The following is a 20390-nucleotide window of genomic DNA, read 5'->3' on the forward strand; positions in this document are numbered from 1 at the left end:
TACGGAGTTGAAGATGACCCTAAAGTCCTGATCTTCATGCCTTTACCTCCCAAATATTGTGATTACAGGCATGTGACACCCTACCTAAGTCTCCCGAACAGTGTGTGTGTGTGTGTGTGTGTGTGTGTGTGTGTGTGCACATGCATGTAATTTGCAGCAGTGAGAGGTCAACTTCAGGTATTGTTCCTCAGAAGCTGTCCACCTGAGACGAGCCAGGGAGCCCCAGGAATCTTATTTCCACCCCCCAACAATGGAGTTCCAGGTGTGGGCCGCCACACCTGGCTTTTGACTCAGGCTTCCATGCTCCCACAGCCAACACTTTACAAACTGCGCAATCTCCCCAGGGGAAAATGAGGCCCAATAACATTCCAAGGCTAGAGGTTTGTGTCCATATGCAGGGAATGTGTCACTTCAACAGACATTGAGATTTTCTCTTTTAATTTTTGTATTACATTTAGTATTGGGGCTGGGGCGCGGGGTGCACACACTGTGGTAAACTTGTGGAAATCCAAGGACAGAGTCAGTTTGCTCCTTCCACCACGTGGGTCTTGGGATCAAACATCATTCGGGTTAGTGGAAAATACTGTTGCCCACTGAGCCATTTCTCCAGTCCTGGCATTGAGTTTTCTGTCTCAGAAGCTATGTAAGTTTATGGACAGGTATAGATACGAGGTAGTTTTCATATGACATCAAGCCTCTGTAGTACCTGTAGACTGGAAATGACCTGTATACAGATCATTACACCGAAAATTCGGAACAATTTATCCGGTATTTATCGTATCTCCATTTCACAGATTAAGAAATTGGGCACAGAGAGGCCTGGTGGCTTGACTAAGGTCACACAGCCAGCAACGACAGACTTGGGCTGGTTTTGGAGAGGCAGCCAACCTCAGTCCTTTATGTGATGAGGAACGCAGGAAGGAACCGGAGTTACCTTCTGGGGTTCAAACTCGGGAGCGTTGTCGTTGGCGTCAAGGATTTCCACTATGGCCACTGCTGTGGTGGTGGAACCCTCTCCATCCATGTCTGTGGCTTGGATGGTCAGCGTGTACTCGGGGACTTTCTGGGGAGAAAGGAGCAAAGAGGAAGCCCACTGTGAGTCCAATGTGAGGGGCTGCCCAGCTGGGCAACAACACACTGCCTTGGGGGTACAGAGGCAGGGGAGCAGAGCGGTCCTCCCTTCCACCGTTTCTCGATCCCTTGCCCCCCCCTCCCCCCACTTCCAGGGAACAGACAAGTGAACAGAGGACAGGGTAGGTGGGGCGCAGGGTTGGAGTCTCATCTCCCGACAGCTCTCCTGTGCAAGCCCAAGCACCGCCAACCCTCGGCTGCTCCACACAGGAGCCTGGCGCAAGGACCTAGGCAGAGATGCTAATTAAGAAACAGAAGGCAGTCCCAATATCCACGGAGCTAGTTCTACTTGGTGGCACACAAGGGACAAATCTGGGCAACATGGAAACTAAATGAGCCGTTCGGACAGGAAATGAGAAGCACTCAAAAGCCTGCATTTTACAGCTGCCTCCTCACCCCCTGCTGGGGATCTAGGCAGCAGCCTAGGCAGCAGGCCACTGGCCCAAAGAGCGGTGGGACAGCAAAAGGCGATGCAGCAGCAGCCGAGCCAAAGCAGCTGACCTGGGTCTCCACTGCCCGGCCTTGACCTGGGGGCAGCCACAGCAGCCTCCACTCTGAGTCAGGCTTTGGCACTAATACCTTCCCAAAGGCCACTCACCTCTCGGTCCAGGCCACTGGAGATGACACTAATGGTCCCAGTGCTTTTGTGGATGGTGAACATGAGGTCGTGTGGCTCCTTGGGTTCTTGGCTATGGATGGAGTAAGCCAGCACCCCATTGTAAGTGTTGATGGCATCATCCTCATCTGTGGCTGTTACCTGCATCACAGAAGTTCCTGCAGGGGGAGGGGACCGTTCAGCACCTTTCCCTCTCAGCCCAGTGCCAGCCTGACTACACTGGGACCCCGTGAAGTTCTGCCCTGCATACCAGAAGGATCTGTCTCTCCCCTGCTCAGTGGCAGCCAGTTTCCTGGAACCCACTTGCCATCACACCCTTCTTTCCTTCGGAAGTGGATCTTCAGTTTAGGTTGGCCACGGCCATAGCTCTGATCCTTCCAGCCACAGCTGTGACCATGGCAGTGACTTCTAACAAATTTGGAGGGAGTTGTTTAAAGAATGTACTTGTAGCTGGTGACTCAAGCTTGTAATCCCAGAACTTTGGGAGGTTGAGGCAGAAGGACTGACCATGAGTTCAAGTCTGGCCTTGACTACAGAGTAGTGAGAGCCCAGGCTAGCTTTGAACTCACATAGATCTGTCTGCCTCTGCCTCCTAAAGGTGTGCACCACCACCGCTTGGCTTGAGACATTTTTATCAGTGTTGGTACAAGCTTGTACTCAGGAGGCTAAGGCAGGAGGATCACAAGTTTGAGGCCAGCCTGGGCTACATGGGGAGATCTTGACTCAAAAATAAATAAATAAATAAATAACAAATAAAAACAACCAAATATTTTAATGGTGGTAATTTCTCTGATCAACTCATCTCTGAAACTCTCTGAAACCAGAAGGCCAAGAGGTGATCAGTTCAGACTACTCCAAACAAGAAGGGGACCCCACCCCTACCCCCAGCACCTGTCACTGAGCATCCAGTCCCTCATCTTCTCGTCCTCTCTTCTCTAGTGATGGCAACCTATTTTTGTTTTCTGTAAGTCACATTCTAACACCCTCTAGCCCTGGCTGCTTGCCCTGTGGCTGCGGAACTTTGGGCTGGGTGCTCCATAGTATGTAGGAGTGCACACATGATACACGTGTTCTTTCTCTCTTTTGTGGGGTGCTAGTGCCCAGGGCCTATCTTACAGTCAGCATGTGTTCCACTCCTGAGCTACACCCTCAGTGGCGTGTGCTATTTCTTTTTTCTTTTTTTTTCTTTTTTTGGTTTTTCGAGACAGGGTTTCTCTGTGTAGCTTTGCGCCTTTCCTGGAACTCACTTGGTAGACCAGGCTGGCCTCGAACTCACAGAGATCCGCCTGGCTCTGCCTCCCGAGTGCTGGGATTAAAGGCGTGCGCCAGCCACCACTGCCCGGCGGCGTGTGCTATTTCTAACCGTCATAGTATTTCAAGGTTGATATTCCCATTTGGATTGAAGCTCAGAGGTCACGGATGTGCCTAAGGTCACAGGCAGTAAAGAGGCAAAGTCCAGATTTAACTCTGAGTCTCTGTAGCTCCTAAGTCTGGCTGAGCCTAGAGCTTCTGGGAAGTTCTCAAATGTGAGTGCCAGAGCTCTGCTACAGGTCAGGCTTGATCAGGACTCATGGGGTGGATGGGCAGTGTGCTGAGGGAACCTGACACACAGCTATGTAGTTCCGGCTGACCTCCAGAATGATCCCCAACTAGATCTGGACCCTGCTGACCCAGAGTAGCTCCTTCCCAACCTTACCAGGCGTTGCCCCCTCCAAAACCCTCCCTCTGAAGGTCTCTTGAGTGAACTTGGGCTTGTTGTCATTCTGGTCTGTCACGATGATGGAGATGTTCATGGGCTCCTCCACAGAAGCCCCATTCTCAGACACTGCATGGCCAAAAAGCTGTGGGCACAGAGGTCTGGGGTCAGCTGGTGTTCCCTGCTCACCAGGCCTTGGGCCCACCTCAGAAAAGACATCTATATTGGGTACTAAAGGCTACTTACCTCATACTTGGCAATCTTCTCCCTGTCCAGTGGCATAGTCAACAGCAACCAGCCTGTCTCCTTCTCTATGGTGAAGACGCCCTCAGGGGGACTGTCAGCTCCAGGCCCAGTGATGCTGTAGAAAATCTTGGTGCCCCTGTCCTTATTAGATTTGAGCTGGAAACAAAATAAAATGACAGCTGACAAGTGGCAGCTCCCCACCCGGCGGCAGGGAGCCTTCTGCAGCTCCCCACCCGGCGGCAAGAAGCCTCGCTCTTAGACAATCCATCCTGCAGACCTCAGGGCTGCCCAGGCCGAAGGCACAGTCCTACCTGATTCAGCCTCTGAGGGAAAGGACCCTTGCCATTCTCGGGGACTGATATCGGTGGCATCACCCACTCTCTCTTGCGTCTCCGTAAGATGCGTCTGGGCGGGGAGCTCACCGTAGCCTTCGCTGCCTGCAAGGAAAGATGTGAATAACATGTTAGCTTTTGCATGAAAGGAGAAAGGAGTCAGGTGTGGCGACACTCACCCATAATCCCAGCATTCAGGAGGCAGAGGCAAGGATCGGAAATTAAAGGTCGTCCTCGGCTACCTAGCAATTTGAGGTTAGCCTAAACCATGTGAGACCTTGTGTTTAAAAAAACAAAAACCCAGTAATAATAACAATTGTAATATTAATAATAAAGGAAAAGAAAAAAAAAGAGGAAAAGTCTATTTTTATTTGTATATACACATAGAAGGAAACTGAGGGAGAGAACCTGCTCACAGTAATTATCTGTGTCTTCTCAAGGGTGGGCAGGGATATGAGCAGATGGAGACAAAGACTGTCTGTTATAAAGCTCTAAATATTTTTGTTTTGAACATTTGACTATTCAAAAAACTAAAAGACACTAGGAAGCTGGGTGGTGGTAGCGCACGTCTTTAATCTCAGCACTTGGGAAGCAGAAGCAGGAGGATCTCTGTGAGTTCAGAGGCCAGCCTGGCTTACAGAAGTGAGTTCCAGGACAGCCAGAGTCACATAGTGAGACACTGTCTTAGGGGAAAAAAAACCAAGAAAGTATAGCTAAGCGCCTCAGGTCTACAATCCTAGAGGTCCATAGGATTGGAAATCCTGTGTTGAAATGGCCTTCACTTGGGGTTAACATGGACCAAACTGGAAGGGATGGAGGTATTGGAGGGACTGACAGAGCCTTGGTGAACTGGGGGATGTCAGCCACGCCCCTCTTCCCCTCCCCATGGTGAACTGGGGGATGTCAGCCACGCCCCTCTTCCCCTCCCCATGGTGAACTGGGGGATGTCAGCCACGCCCCTCTTCCCCTCCCCATGGTGAACTGGGGGATGTCAGCCACGCCCCTCTTCCCCTCCTCATGGTGAACTGGGGGATGTCAGCCACGCCCCTCTTCCCCTCCTCATGGTGAACTGGGGGATGTCAGCCACGCCCCTCTTCCCCTCCTCATGGTGAACTGGGGGATGTCAGCCACGCCCCTCTTCCCCTCCCCATGGTGAACTGGGGGATGTCAGCCACGCCCCTCTTCCCTTCCCCATGGTGAACTGGGGGATGTCAGCCACGCCCCTCCTCCCCTCCCCATGGTGAACTGGGGGATGTCAGCCACGCCCCTCTTCCCCTCCTCATGGTGAACTGGGGGATGTCAGCCACGCCCCTCTTCCCCTCCCCATGGTGAACTGGGGGATGTCAGCCACGCCCCTCTTCCCTTCCCCATGGTGAACTGGGGGATGTCAGCCACGCCCCTCTTCCCCTCCCCATGGTGAACTGGGGGATGTCAGCCACGCCCCTCTTCCCTTCCCCATGGTGAACTGGGGGATGTCAGCCACGCCCCTCTTCCCTTCCCCATGGTGAACTGGGGGATGTCAGCCACGCCCCTCTTCCCTTCCCCCATAGGCTGCCTCTCTTGCGCCCTCTACTGGGCAGCTTCAATCACTTCTCTGCTCTGATTATCAGCTGATGTTCCTGGCTGGTTGGCTGTGGGGTTGGGAGTTTAATTTAGTGCTCATTATTATAGCATTTAGGGCCTCTGGCCAGCAGTAATCTGAACACAGCACCTTTCTTTTGTCCTGAAGACAGACAAGGTATTTTACCTGGACTGTCTCACTGTTCAGCACAGTGACTTCTCCATGGTCAGCACCATGCAGCTCATGTCCAGTGCATCCAGTCAATGCTACAAGTGAGGAAAAGAGAAAGAGAGAATTAGAAAGCAGTTCCCTGACTAGATCAAGGAGTACCAAGTGGTGGCACCCGGGGATTTGGCTTACTCTCTGTCCAGCAGGTGGTTACAAGTCTCAGATGTCATTTCTACACGCAGTCTTACCATTATTTAATTTTTTTCATTTGTATGTGTATGAGTGTATGCCACATGTGTGCAGGTGCCTGTGACGGCCGGGAGAGTCAGATGCCCTGGAGCTGGAGTTACAGGTGGTTGGGAGCCCCCTGATGGGCATGTTGGGAACTGAACTCAGGTCTTCTGGAAGAGCAGTACATGCCCTTAACCACTGAGCCATCTCTCCAGCCCCTACATTTGGTCGTGGCGGAGGGAGGACAACCTCACCATCAGTCTGTCTGTCCAACCCCTTTGTCCACCAGGCTGGAGAAGCACGGTTGTGAGCATCCATGCTATTAGTTGCCAGGTAGCCTCGCTGAGTTACAGCTAAAGGAGGAAGATGATTTCCTGGGGGCGAGCTACACACAGTCGGCATCCAAGGACGTGACACTGTTCCCCACAGACACTTTCTGCAACTTCTAGGAATTTAAGTTTGTCTCACTTCTTTTGAATTCTACCTGCGAGGCTACTGTCCTCCCCGCCGCCCCCCCCCAAAATTTTTATTTTTCATCTGTGCACCAAAGAGGCCAGAAGAGGAAATTGGATTCCTCTGGTACTGAAGTTACAGGTGGTTGTGAACTACCATGTGGATGCGGGGAATTGAACCCAGGTCCTCTGGAAGAGCAGCTAGCAGTTGGAATTACTAACTACAGGCCACCAGCGTACACCCAAGCTGGCTATTAGCCCCAACTCCTTTTACTTTGTGCTGCTGGGGGTCAAGCCCAGGGCTTAGTGACTGGTAGTCAGGTGCTTTAGTATGGAGTCTCACTCCTAGAGCGAGGAATGGAGAAACAAGATGCCTCGCGTGCATGGCTGGTGGGAACGTGAAAGTGAATAGCCCCTGTAGAAAAGTCTGGTAGTGGGGCTGGAGAGGCGGTGAGCAGTTAAGAAGAGCGCTGGCTGGCTACTCTTTCAGAGGATCTGAGCTCAATTCCCAGCACCCACACGGCGGCTTACAACACCTGTCACTCTAGTTCCAGGAGATCTGATACCCTCCATGAATCACTTCCATGAACACCAAGTACGCTTGTGGTGCACAGACGCACATGTAGACAAAACACCCATACACATTAAATAATAAAACTTGAAAAAAAAATTAGAATGTATTCACAAGGCTGGGCATGTAACCCAGTAGTAGAGAGCTGTCTCGCATGTACAAAGCCCTGAGTTCAATCTCTAGCATTTTTTTTTCTTTTAAACCGGAAGTGCATGTTAATATGTTCACAGCAGCACTACTCATTGCTACAACTGGAAATGCGAGGTGTCCACGCAAGCAGCACGCACAGAAACATGGTGGTATCATCACGTTCTGAAATGACTCAGCTGCAAGGCCATGCAACAAGGGGTGGATTCAAGGAGCACCGAGGGCGGAGGAGCAAAGCCAGACAGAAGGCAGGATGCACGCTTGTGGGGAAGAAACACCCCCGCCCCCAACAGCCGACGCTGGTCGTGGAGTAAGAGGAGAAGCACAAGCTTATTAACACGTTCAGTATGTGTCACATGGGCGAAGCCTCCGCGTGGCTTAGAATTTGACACGCCTTCCTCAACAATGAAGAGTGCAGTTCCGAGAGAGGACAAAGGGAAGCACTTACAGAGGCAGGAAACAGTGGATGTAAATCCAGGGAGCAAATAATGGAGTGGGGGTTCTTTATTGAAAAGAGTGGCTTTCAGAAAGGAGAACTCTCAGCCATTGCGGGAAAGCTGGGAGGGCAGAGAGAGAGAGCCTCGTCCCTTTTCTTCTCTAATTGCTGACCACCTCTCCAGCCCCTGCATTTGAATCTGTATTCATTCATCCATCTTTATTTTCCATGCTAGGTATGGAATCCAGGTCCTGTACATGCTGAGTATATACTCCCTTGCCTTTTTTCTTTCTTCTTTTTTTTAAAGGCAAAGTCTCCCTATTTAGTCTTGTAGACCAAGCTGTCTTGAACTCAGAGAGATGTCCTAGGAGCACTGAGATTAAAGGCGTGCACCACCATGCCTGGCTCTCTTGGTACTTTTTAATTGCCTTTTGCTCAAAAATATTTATATCCAGGCATTCTCTGGAGCCACACATTTCAGTTGACCGTAGTAGGATTCCACCACGTGAAGCTGGGGAACCAGCAGAGCTTACGGAGGTGGATGACGTCAGTGGAAGGGACACCAGGGCTTAACAACCATAACGAGCCACCTGCAGCCCACAGGAGCCCAGTGCCCCAGAGCGCACACATCCAGGCACACATTCCTCCTGGAAAGCTGGAATGTGCAAGTGGGAAAGCAAAGATTGCTTAGAGACAGCCCTGCCTCCTTGACAATAACCTCTCTGAGGAGCCCTGGGCTAACACAGGCTTGGGGGAGGAAGGGAAGAAAAGGACCAGGGCTTGATTCTATTCCAGAGGGTCCCAGGAGCCATGAGAAACAGAGTGGGCCTGTCTTTTATTCTATTGCACATGTTTGCAGGCTCATCGGAGGAATTTTGCTTTTCCTTAATCCTAGAAAGACCAGGAACGAGAGATATAAGACACAGACTAAATCACCTTAAATAGAGGCATGTGCCATCACGTCCAGCTCATAGTTCCTTATTTCATCTGATGACGCAACTTATGAGAAACATTTTAATGCCCATTTTTGAGACTGGGAAACTGAGTGGTTAAACAAGTTCATTAAAGTCACACAGCTAAGCAATGAAAAGGCTGGGAGTAGATCCCAGCCCTGTCTGAAACCTGAGTCATTCCATAACCACCGCGGTCATTCAGTCTTGCTCATCTGTCTCCTCATCTACAGAAACAACAGCGATCATTTTTTAAGAAGTTTTTTGTTTGTTTGTTTTTATCTTATGTGTATAGCTATTTTGCCTGCATGTATCTTAGTACACCACACATGTGCAATGCCTGAGGAGGCCAGAAGAGGGCGTCATATCCCCTGGAACTGGAGTTATATGTGGTTGTGAGCTGCCCAATGTGGATGCTGGGAACCAAACATGGGTCCTTGGTAAGAGCAGTATATGTTCTTAACTACTGAGCCATCTCTGTAGCCCCCTATATTTTTATTTTTAAAATCTGCTAGCTGTGAGCATCATTTTTTTTTTTTTTGAGTCCTGTCAAGTAACTTGTTCTATACACCAGGCTGGCCTCAAACTCAGAGATCCACCTGCCTCTGCCTCCTCAGTACTGGGATTAAAGGTGTACGCCATCATCTGGCACAAACATTGATATCTTGATGCAGGACTTGGATTAATTTATTATATTTGGAAGATCACCATTCGACTTCACAGAACCATCACGAATACCACACAGATCAAAACCCCAAAACATGACTCTGTCGACTCCACACGGCATCATCTAGTACTCACGAAGAGGAAACTGGAACTCCAAGGTGAGATGACTTGCCTAAATCCATACTGCTAAAGAGCAGAATTAGAATCAGAACCCAGGCACGGTCAGAGTCTAAAGCCAGATTCTCCAGCAAGGCATTCATTCAAAAACTGCCTTGTGCAACCTGTGCACCTTTGCCATTTGCCTAGATACCATGATAAAGGATCCACAAGTATCTTTGCACTCCTACAGGGCACTCCAAAGGCACTTTTTCTGGGCCATCTACACCATTCACAAACTAATCAACAATGCATGGTTGACATAGCAAAAATGCAGAGAAAAATCTAAATGCACATCAGTGAGGGGTTGGTTTGTGTTACTTTATCATCCATACAACGAAATACCAATCAGATATTGCAGAAAGCTATGAAAAGGGCCAGGGATCTAGCTCAGTGGCAAGAAGCACTTGCTTAGCGTATTAGGCCTTGGATTTGACTCCCTAGCACTCAAAAACTAAACAAGCGGGCTGGAGAGATGGCTCAGCGGTTAAGAGCACTAGCTGCTCTTCCAAAGGTCCTGAGTTCAATTCCCAGCAACCACATGGTGGCTCACAACCATCTGTAATGAGATCTGGTGCCCCCTTCTGGCCTGCAGGCATACATGCAGGCAGATCACTGTATACATAATAAATAAATAAATCTTAAAAAAAAAAAAAAAAAACTAAACAAGCTATAAAAGATGGATGTCCTTACTCTGTAGCCTATGAAAAGCTCCCAGGACATATTGTTAATAAACTTTAAAGGTAGAGAGTGATCTGTCTCCCTGCTAATATGTCCCAAGTTGTACTTTGTTATTTATTTGATATACTTTTTGTATGTGTGACAATGGGGATTGACCAGGACCTTACACATACCAGGCAAAAACTATGTCACTGAGCTGTATCCCTAGTTCATATGTGTACTTTTAAAACCGGATCTGAGGGCTGGAGAAATGGCTCAGTGGTTACAAACACTTCCCGATCAATCAGAAGGAATAGAGTTCAGATGCCAGCAATGTCAGGTTCGCAAACATCTGTAACTTCAGCTCCTGATGGGAGCTGATGCTCTCTTCTGGCCTCTCTGTTGCCCCCCCCAACTCCCCTAAATATAATGGAAAACAAAAAAAACATTGAAAAATATCTCTGAAAAGCAATTCAAAAGAAACAGGCTTCTGGGCAAAGACCCCTGCAGCTGGACCAAGACAAGATGACTATCACAGACTTTCTGGAGTCCCATGGTTACTAACTGTATTAGCTGTTCAAAATACTGACTTAAAATTTGCCAGGCACAATATCATCATGAATAGCACACAGATCAACCCATGTGGGAGGTGGAAGCCGGAGAATCAGGAGCTCACTGTCTTTGTCAGCTGGAGTTTGAAACCATCCTTGGCTAAATGAGAGTCTATCTCAAAACCACAACAACCATAGAAAACGTAACAGTCCTTTCCCTGATCTTGAACGATGAGAGCCTCCAGCAGCTCTCCTACTCAGCTATCCTTTCATGTTACCCAGCAAGGAACTAATGACTCCCCCAATACTCATAAGCCTTAAGCCCCCCAAACTCTAAATACGCCATACCCACAAGGAGGCAGTAACCCAGCAAAACCTATTATCTCCACACTCTACGTGCAAGCAGTGCCAGCACACGCTGTTGCCCTGTCTCCTGGCACTTCCCACTAGTACGTAGCGCTGGACCTTAGCATCTCAGTGCCTAGGCTGTCCATCTACTCTCAGAGGGGACAGTGCCAACAACCAAGCAGGCAGCAGTCACATATTAATGGGTGTCTCGGCCTCCCCCGAAGGCTGCGGATTCCAGACACATCAGCTCCAACCCACACTCAGCAGGAAGCAGAATACAACCACGGGGCAGGAGTTCAGGCAGGCAGGGGCATGCTTCAAATACCCACTCTGCTGGAGACACTCGGCTAAATGTTTTCTTTCCCAGTCCTGGGAACTAATATTCCTGCAAGGTAGGTATTACAGCTTCCAACCCAACAACTCAGGAAACAAGAGGTTGTAGGGGCAAAGGGGCTGAGGGTGCCTTGAACTGCCCCAGGAACAGCTTCAGAGAGAGAACAACCCAACGGCTAGAGGGCATCAGGACCAGACTTCAAATCTTGAAGGCAGTCAGTCAATGAAGAACACAGAGGTCCAGCAGACTTGGGCTGTCGACTGTATGCCTAGGAAATGGTGTGAGCCTATGGAAGTTCAGTCTTCTCATCTGAAATGGGAATAATAATGTGTGCCTGGTCCAGGATAAGCCTTCGATAAAAGGTACCATCAATCTACGTATGCACAATTAACCAAAGTGTCTATATCCAAGTCTTGATTTCTATCAGCTCCCTTTGTGTGTTGTGTATAAGTGTGTCATATATGTGTATGGTACATATATGTAAGTGTGCTCATAAACACACTTGTGGAGACCAGGTCAATGTATCAAGTGTCTTCTATATCTCTTTCTACCTTATTGTCCTGAAAGTCTCTGATTGAATGGGAAACAGTTCCCGGGTCGTCCCCCTCACCTTGCACACACACACACCCCCCCCACCAGCTGGACTGTCTGGACAGCAAGCTCTCAGGATCATTCAGTCTCCACCCTCCGTTCTAGCTGGGGGTACAGGCACACACAACCAAGCCAGACTTCTATGTGGGGGTTCAAATTCAGGCCCTCACACCTGCAGGGGGAGCACACTTATCCGCTGAGCCATCTCCCTGGTTCCTTCACTCTTTTTTTGATTTAAGGTTTGCTATGCAGCTCAGGCTGGCTTTGAACTTACTATATGTAGGCTAGGCTGGCCTCAAACTTGAAATTTTCCTGCCTCAGTCTTCCAAGTACAAGATAACAGGTATGTGCTACCACCCCCAGCTGGTCTTTTTTTATTTTTAAAAAGATTTTTATGTGTACTTTTAAATTTTTACGAGCCTTTTTGGGAGTGGGGTGGGGGTTGAATGTGCATGCAGTGCCTGCAGCAGCCAGAAGAGGGCGAGAGAGTCTCTAAAACCACAGGTACAGATGGTTGGGAGCGGTCACGAAGGTGCCTTGAGCTGAACCTGAGGCCTCTGAAGGAGCAGCCAGTGCTCATAATCCCTGGACCACTTCTCCAGTACTACCCTCGTCTAGCTAGTCTTTTCTAGACCACAGTGGGGGAGGGGGCGGGGAATCTCCCAACCTGCGAAGAGGTTAGCTGTGACTGATAGACCTGAAGAGAGGAAGTAGATGCCTGGTGCCCAAGAACACAGAAGAAAACTGGCTCAGTCTTCCGCTGGAAGGGCTGGGTGTGTGTGTGCGCGCGTGTGTACGTGTGTGTGTGTGTGTGTGTGTGTGTGTGTGTACGTGTGTGTGTGTGTGTGTGCACGCGCATGTGTGTGTGTGTGTGTGTGTGTGTGTGTCTCACTGGGGCAGGCAGAGGATGGAGATCTCACAGACACAGTGACCTTTCAAGGGAAACTTGCTGGGGCATCTGTGAGAACATGAGTCATTTTCTTTGTACGTTAGGCATCACAGAGAAGCTGCTGAGAGGTTAAGCCCTGGGGCAGACCACTCTAACTTCCTCCTGGCTGCTTCCTGCTTCACGCCACTCTCTCAGACCAAAACTGAGCCCCACACCCGGTCTCATCATAACTCATCCTACTTTGGTCTCGCCTTCCTCAGAGAGAGAAGATGCCTGTTCCTGGCTGTGGTAGCTTTGAAGGCCACACATCCTGGCTAACTCATGGGGGCATGAATGGGCTTGTGTCCCGCTCTTCTGAGGTGAGTTGATGAGCACCAATGAATACATGATGCAATGGTTCAGACTCTAAGGCTGGAAAACAAAGGCCTAAGCAGTTCTGATTTCCACACCCACCAAGGCCTTAACGTCATCTGGCTGCTTTCCCCATGGGGGTTTGGACATGGGTATGAACTCGAGGAAGACATGCCTGCTGGACTCAGGGAAACCGACGGCTTTCAGCTGGGATTGTTTCCACAGAAACTAACAAGAATGCCAACAAAAAAGTTCGGAGCCTCGTGTTTCTGCTCTAGATAGGAACCTGGAGTCCCTGGCTTGGGTTCAAAACTCCTCTCTAAAAGCCATCCTGTGAAGGCTGGCCTCAGATCTTAAACTGACACCACTATAAACCTTGGGCATGAAGAGTCTAGTCTCTGGAGTACTGGAGCTGTGTGGAAGAAAAGAAGCATTTTAAATAGATTCACACAAACTGACGGGTATTGTGCTGAGGATGTCTGTTTCCCTTTCAGTCAGAAATGCCCAGATGCTTCCCTCTCAACCCCAAGGAAACACTCTTGAAAGGGGGGAATTGGACTTCTCAGCCACAATATGAAAGTGCTACATAGCTCCAACATCTGTTATGTTAGATGCTCTGGCAAAAGAAAACAAACCACCTCTCTGAGGACCAAAGACCCATCAGAGCGACCAGTCCTAGCCAGTTTGGGAAACTGTAGCTACCTGATTAGGGTGTGGTCACATGGCAGTCTTGAGAGTGGCAGGGGAAACTGCCCTCAAAGTCTCCGTTCTAGTTTGTTTGGGGACACAGATGCCTCATAAGGCAAATAAGATTCTGATGAGAGGCAGCATTGGAGGGCTCAGGGGGAAGCATGTGGAACTGACTGGGAAGATGCTGGGATTTTCCTAAGGAAAGCTGTATTATATATATATATATATATATATATATATATATATATATATATATTTATTTATTTATAACACTGAGAAATACTAATTAAAAGGCCAAGTGCTGTGGACCACTGAGAACCAGGTGCTGCTACATACTGCTGGGATGAGCGAGAATGTAAACCAGCACTTTTCTATCAATTAAAAATCCATAAATAAATAAGCCCTCTGACCTGGGTACAGTGCCAGAAATCATCCTAGGTGTGGCAAAGACAGACTATGAGAATCCTCAAGTCTGTTGCTTAAGTAGGAGAAAAATAAAGGACTCAATAACCTTTCAATGGAATGCTTAATTAGGCTGTATTACAAGGACTCAAATATCTAAACTATAGCCTCAAATCCTATAAAAGAAAACCTCCCAAGGAAAAGCAGTGCTCTAGAAAGCAGAGAAAAGGTCACAAAGAGCCATTTATATATAGTAGGCGTCCAACAATTATACAATATTAATAGTTTCACACTGCACAAATGAGGAGGTGGAGCCCAGCCCTGGAACCGAGAAGGCTTCCTGTCTTTGAAGCCTATCCATTAGGCATCTTCTAAACAAAGGAACACCAAGATGGCCGGCTGTGGTGGCACATGCTTACATACACCAACACCAAAGGCCGAGGCAAGAGACCAAGGAGATGGCAGTGGAGAACAACGTTGAAGAAGACTGGAAGTGAGCAGGCCAATGGGGAGAGGCTGGAGGGCAGAAAAGCATGCTGGGAATGTACTCCACTATGCAGGCTAAGAGCCCCTGTGCTTCTGACTGACCCAGAAGCTGTCCCAGGCCGTGCTGGAAGGTCCATCCCCACACTAGCTTCACATCCCCACACATCCCCACACTAGTTAGTCTCCAGCACACTTGGGGGTTCTCCAAGAGCTTCTCCAGAGCGCCTATAGTGGGCAGGCCAAAAGTCCACCATGAGATTCTGGAGATGTACACTGACACTACTGTCTTCTGGAGGTCTAAAGGCTGTGATTCTTGTTTGGAACTCATCAATCATGTGCCATTCATCCTAGGATGAAAAACAAAACCTTGCTGAACATGGGTGGTGAGCCCCTGTAGCCCAGAACTTAGGAAGTGGAGACAGAAAGATGAGAAGGTCATGTGTTGAAGTGACTGCAGAACACAGTCCAGGTCCAACAGTCTCTACCTAAGACTCGGTTTCAGAAAACAAAAATAAAAAGGCTAGAGAGATGGCTCAGAGATGGCTCAGAGATGGCTCAGAGATTACGAGCACTTACTTCTCCTGGAGAGGACCCTGGCTTAGTCTCCAGCACTCACACTGGGTGGCTCACAGATGCCTGTAACTCCGGTTCCAGGAGTTCTGGCGTTCTCTTCTGGCTTCTACTAGCACTAGGATGCACATGGTGCACGTAAACTCATGTAGGCAAAATAGACACTGGAGCAGTCTCCTTAGAGAGCAAATCATTCCACCCTTCAGGGGAGCTCATTGAGAAAGAAGGTAAACAACTCAGCTTCAGGAAGTACCTGAAACTAACCAGATTCATTAGGGCCTTCCCTGCCAGAGTAAACAGAGTCCATTAGCAGAGATGCTCAGAGCCGCTGGCTGCCAAGAAGAATCTGAGACCAGACCAGCTGCCTGGAGAAAGCAGAAACCAGCTGGGCTGCCTGGAAGAGGTTTAGACCCAAGTCCCTTGGAAAGGACACTCTCCAACCTGATGAGCTGTCTGCAGGCTGTGCAGTGGGCTCCAGGTTCCCAGGTGGTTTTGAGCTGTCACACATGCTGGGGTGGGCTTTGGTGATGCTTTGGTCTTTGAGTCATTTCTGCTCCTCTAGGTAACCCCTCCTCCATATTCCTGTAAGTAATCCCATTAAAACTCACTGATTCACCAAGCTGGTCTTTGGTGGCATCTGTACTTTGGTCTATTGTGGGTTCCCAATCTGGGTGTTTCATCTCCCCAAGAAAATTTTTGTCACACAACACATACATTAAAAAAAAATAAAAAGTCTTTAATAAAACAAACAAAACCCCTCAAAAACATTAATATACAATCCTTACCTTCACTGTCCAGCCCCATTGTCTCCCTCCTTTTCTAAGTCCTTCCTCCCACCTCAACAAGATCTCACTATGTAACCAAGGCTGGCCTCAAATTCACAATCCTTAGAACTTCATCTCCTGAGTGTTAAGATTACAAATATGTACCACCTCCCATCAGTAGCTATGTATGGTTTTATACACAAACTTATTTAATTTCCTCACTGTAGTCCAATTTTACTTTGCTTACTTTTAGTAGTAACCTTTTTTTCTAAGACAGAGTTTTACTATGTAGCCCTGGCTGGCCTAGAACTTGCTACTAGACCAGAGTGGGCTTGAACTCATGGAGATCCACCTGCTTCTGCCTCCCAAATAGTGGAATTATAGGCAAGAGTCAAGGCCAGATGTGGTGGTGCACGAAGGGATTCTAGCTAGCCTGGGTCTGGCAAACATGTCTCTGGCAGTCCTTGGCCTTCCCCAATCCCTCTGCCTTGCTAAAAACCATTAGATTGCACTCCTAAAGCTAGACACCAAGGTCTATTGCCTTATTTGGCCACTTCGTCCTCCTGAGGCTGACCACCGAGGCCCAGCAGTCAAAAGCTCCCTTTGGCTCACCTAATTGACACGCCCAATTAAAATTAAACACCTCATCCTAACACAGGGTCTCCCCCCTTACCTTTATAAACCGCCATTTTCCTATGTGCCACATCTGTCTCCGCTCCATCCAGAGGTGGTCTTTGTTCCCCTCCGGGAAAAACACCCCTATCCCCTCCTTCTCCCTTGTTCCCTTGCCCTTCTCCCTAGTCCTCTATCTCCTGTCTCTGTCTCTTATCCCCTGCCCTCTGTCCCTCTGGGGCAAATAAATCTCCTTTTGTGTAGAGAATTTGGTCCTGAGCTGATACCATCTCTTACAGTGCATACCTTTAATCTCAGCACTGGAGGTAGAAATAGGTGGATCTCTGTGAGTTTCAGGCCAGCCAGGCTACACAGTGAGATTTTTTCTCGGGAAAAAAAAAAAAAAGGCATGCATTACCATGTCTTATAACAACATTATTATTATTATTATTATTATTATTATTATTATTATTTTGTTTGTTTTTTTTTCAAGACAGGATCTCATTATGTGGCTTTGGCTGTCCTGGAGCTCACTCTGTGGACCAGGCTGGCCTTGAAATCACAGAGATCCGCCTGCCTCTGTCCCCCAAGTGTTAGGATTAGAAGTGTGCACCACTACAGCCAGGTAATTATTATTTTTTGAGACAGTATTTTATGTAGCCCAGGCTTTATGTGTTATGTGTCCAAGGCTTGCCTCGAACTCTTGATATTCCTTCCTTCATTTCTCATCATGCCCAGTTAATACCTGTTTTCAAAATGCATTTAAACGTTTTTGTTTTTTTAATTCTATGTGTATGAATGCTTTGCCTGTGTGTAATATGTGCACCACACGTGTGACGGTGCCCATGGAGGTCAGCAGAGGCACTGCATCCTCTAGAACGGTGTTAAGAATGGTTGCGCGCCATCATGTTGGTATTGGAACTTGAACCCAGTCTTCTGCAAGAACTATCAGTGTTCTTAACCCCTGAGCCATCATCTCTCCAGTCCCTAACACCTCCTCTATCTTACAGCTGAGAAACTAAGGTGCAGTGATTAGATAAACAGTCTAACCCAAGAGCCACAGCTAATAAGTGAACCAACAGACCAGCCCAAGTACCCTACATGTCATATTATTGATAAACTTTATATAAACTTCAACTATGGAAGTTTGGAATGAGGTGCTGGAGAGATGGCTCAGCGGTTAAGAGCACTGACTGCTCTTCCAGAGGACCCTGGTTCAAAGCCCAGCACCCACATGGCAGCTCACAACTGTCTGTAACTCCAGTTCCAGGGGATCCGATACCCTCACACAGACATAACATGCAGGCAAAGTACCAATGCACATAAAATAAAAATAAATAATTAAAAAGAAAAAACAAGTTTGAAATGATTCCACAAATAAAGCCCCCCTTTGTGTGCTAAGTTTAAAGACACACAAATTCCTGTGATAGGGGGTTGGAGCGATGGCTCAGAGGTGAAGAGGCTGCTCTTGCAGAAGACTTGGGTTCTGCTCCCAGCACCCACATGGTAGTTCATAGCTGTCTATAACTCCGGTTCCCGGGGATCTGATGCCTTCTTTTGACTTTCCTGGGCACCAGAATGCACACGATGCACTTATATACATGCAGGCAGAAAAACATAGGAAATAAATAAATCTTAAAAAAACAACCAGCCGGGCGGTGGTGGCGCATGCCTTTAATCCCAGCACTCGGGAGGCAGAGCCAGGCGGATCTCTGTGAGTTCGAGGCCAGCCTGGACTACCAAGTGAGTTCCAGTAAAGGCGCAAAGCTACACAGAGAAACCCTGTCTCGAAAAACCAAAAAAAAAAAAACCAACCAATAAAACCCCTATTTCTCATATTTAAAAAAAAATTGTAGAAAGTCACACAAATGCTAAACTGCAGAGGCTGTGGAACTGTAAAGCCCCCATCTGCCCGGAGCCATGCACACTCTTCACATTTGTTCATATGGAAACACACATCTCAAATCATGGGTGTCACGAATTATTTGAGGCTTTCTGGAATGCACCCTTTACATCCATGCAACTGTGCCCTGGGTAGGACTGTCGACCACAGCACTCTCTGGGATTAAGAAAGAATTTAAAATCTCTTTCAAGGGAAAAATAAGATCAGAAGTGAGTGTCTGCTTGAAGACGGGAAACCAACTTTTGGTGAGCAAAAGACCTGCTAGCAGAATTTGAAGTCTAAAGAAAAATGTGAGGGGAGAAAATGTGTTTTCTCTCTTGTTCTGTTTGAACTATACTTTCAAGCTCTGAGGGGTTGAGAAAAATATGTCGGCATGAATACATTTGGCAGTTTACTTCTAAGTCATACAGCTTTAAACTGTCTTGATTTTTGGTGATTTCAGATGCTTTGAAAAATTCATATTATGGAGTCATAAAAAATGTTACTGTGAAAACTAATGGTTTTTAAATAGTGTAGATGCCTTATCTTGAGCTTGCAAGCACAGTCTGACCATAAAAAGTTCAGTTCGTCTGGATGGGGTTAAGACGCACAGTTCACTCCATCATTATTCAGCTGCTGTCTTTCCTAATAAGGCGACTCCTGATAGATTTCTAAAAATCCAAACACTTCACAGTCTTTGTGCTAGCTCCTTCCTACCACCACATCTGTAAAAGATAAAAACAGAGGCCTGGCTCAAATAAATCATGTCCCGTCTGCCCCTGGAAGACTCCAGGAGTGGTTAAAATCAAGATAGACGTGCATTTCACAATCTGGAAAGATGCCTGCATCTCTAAGCTAGCAAAGCAAGCTGTACAGTAACATGTCTACAAATTCCTGTATGTATGCTCAAGGTTTTGGTCAGAAAAAGGTCTGCAATGGGGCCATCAAGATGGCGCAGCCGGTAAATAAGCTTGCTGCCAAGGCTGATGACCCAAATTCAATCCCTGGTGCCCATCCTGCAGAAAGAGAAAACCGAACTCCAGCAAGTTGTCCACACACACAGATAAATAAATGCCTTAAAAAATTAAAAAGGTCTACAAAATAGGACTATATTAAGCTACTAACTGTGCTTGCCCATAGGGAGTAGAATCCGGAAAAAGAACTATTCTGTATTTATTTACGATTTGGTGTCAATGACAGGGAGTCAGACTGTCTGCTAAGATCAGTGTGACTGGGAGCGGGGTGGGATGGGTGGGGTGGTGGTGGGGTGGTGAGAATGGGAGGTGGGTTACTTAACTGATTTCAGTTCCCTCACTTGAAAAACTGGGTGATGGTACCTCCCTCAAACAATGTTGGAGACTTTAACGAGCTAGTACATATCAAGTGCTTAGAATCATGCCTGTCACATAGAAAGTGCCGCATATTTTACTGCAAAAATGTTTATATCTATAGGGAGCATATGTGCATGGTTGAATTAAAAATCTCAGGAGTTGGAGAGACGGCAGCAGTTATGAGCACACACCACTCTTACAAAAGATGAACTTGCAAACTGTTGACTCAGAGGCCAAAGGCAGGGATGAAACCACGGGGGTAGGGTTAAGTCCAAACTGGGGAATGCGAGAAAATTCTGGAATGGGATAAAGACCATAAAGGACAAGGAAAAAAAAGGTCTGGGAGCCTGTTGGGAAGCTGGCTGTGGGACTAAATAGGGAGAGGGCAGGGTGTGGGACTGGTGTCTTGTTCTGGCTTGTATGTAGGGAGCCCACAAGAAGCTATTTACCCTATGCCTGAAGGTACAAGACAGGGCTTGTCCTGTGAAGGCAGATCAGCCAGCAGTCAGCCTGGCTCAGGACACCCAGGATGTGCCAAGGGGCACGGAACCTTTAGCAGACCCTCCAACT

General features: G+C 47.9%; 1 protein-coding gene across 1 annotated transcript in view; it reads right to left on the reverse strand.

Annotated features, from left to right (window-relative positions):
* Window positions 1-20390, reverse strand: part of Cdh3 (cadherin 3) — a 48561-nt gene that overhangs the window by 16948 nt on the left and 11223 nt on the right. Inside the window, exons 3-8 of the mRNA XM_059262575.1 lie at window positions 5769-5848; window positions 4001-4126; window positions 3690-3845; window positions 3444-3588; window positions 1730-1905; window positions 935-1063 (exon numbers count right to left, since the gene is read on the reverse strand). Coding sequence (XP_059118558.1) covers window positions 935-1063; window positions 1730-1905; window positions 3444-3588; window positions 3690-3845; window positions 4001-4126; window positions 5769-5848 — 812 coding nt within the window. The remainder of the gene's footprint in view (window positions 1-934; window positions 1064-1729; window positions 1906-3443; window positions 3589-3689; window positions 3846-4000; window positions 4127-5768; window positions 5849-20390) is intronic.

Source organism: Peromyscus eremicus, chromosome 5 (genome assembly GCF_949786415.1).
Source record: "Peromyscus eremicus chromosome 5, PerEre_H2_v1, whole genome shotgun sequence".
Classification (NCBI taxonomy): domain Eukaryota; kingdom Metazoa; phylum Chordata; class Mammalia; order Rodentia; family Cricetidae; genus Peromyscus; species Peromyscus eremicus.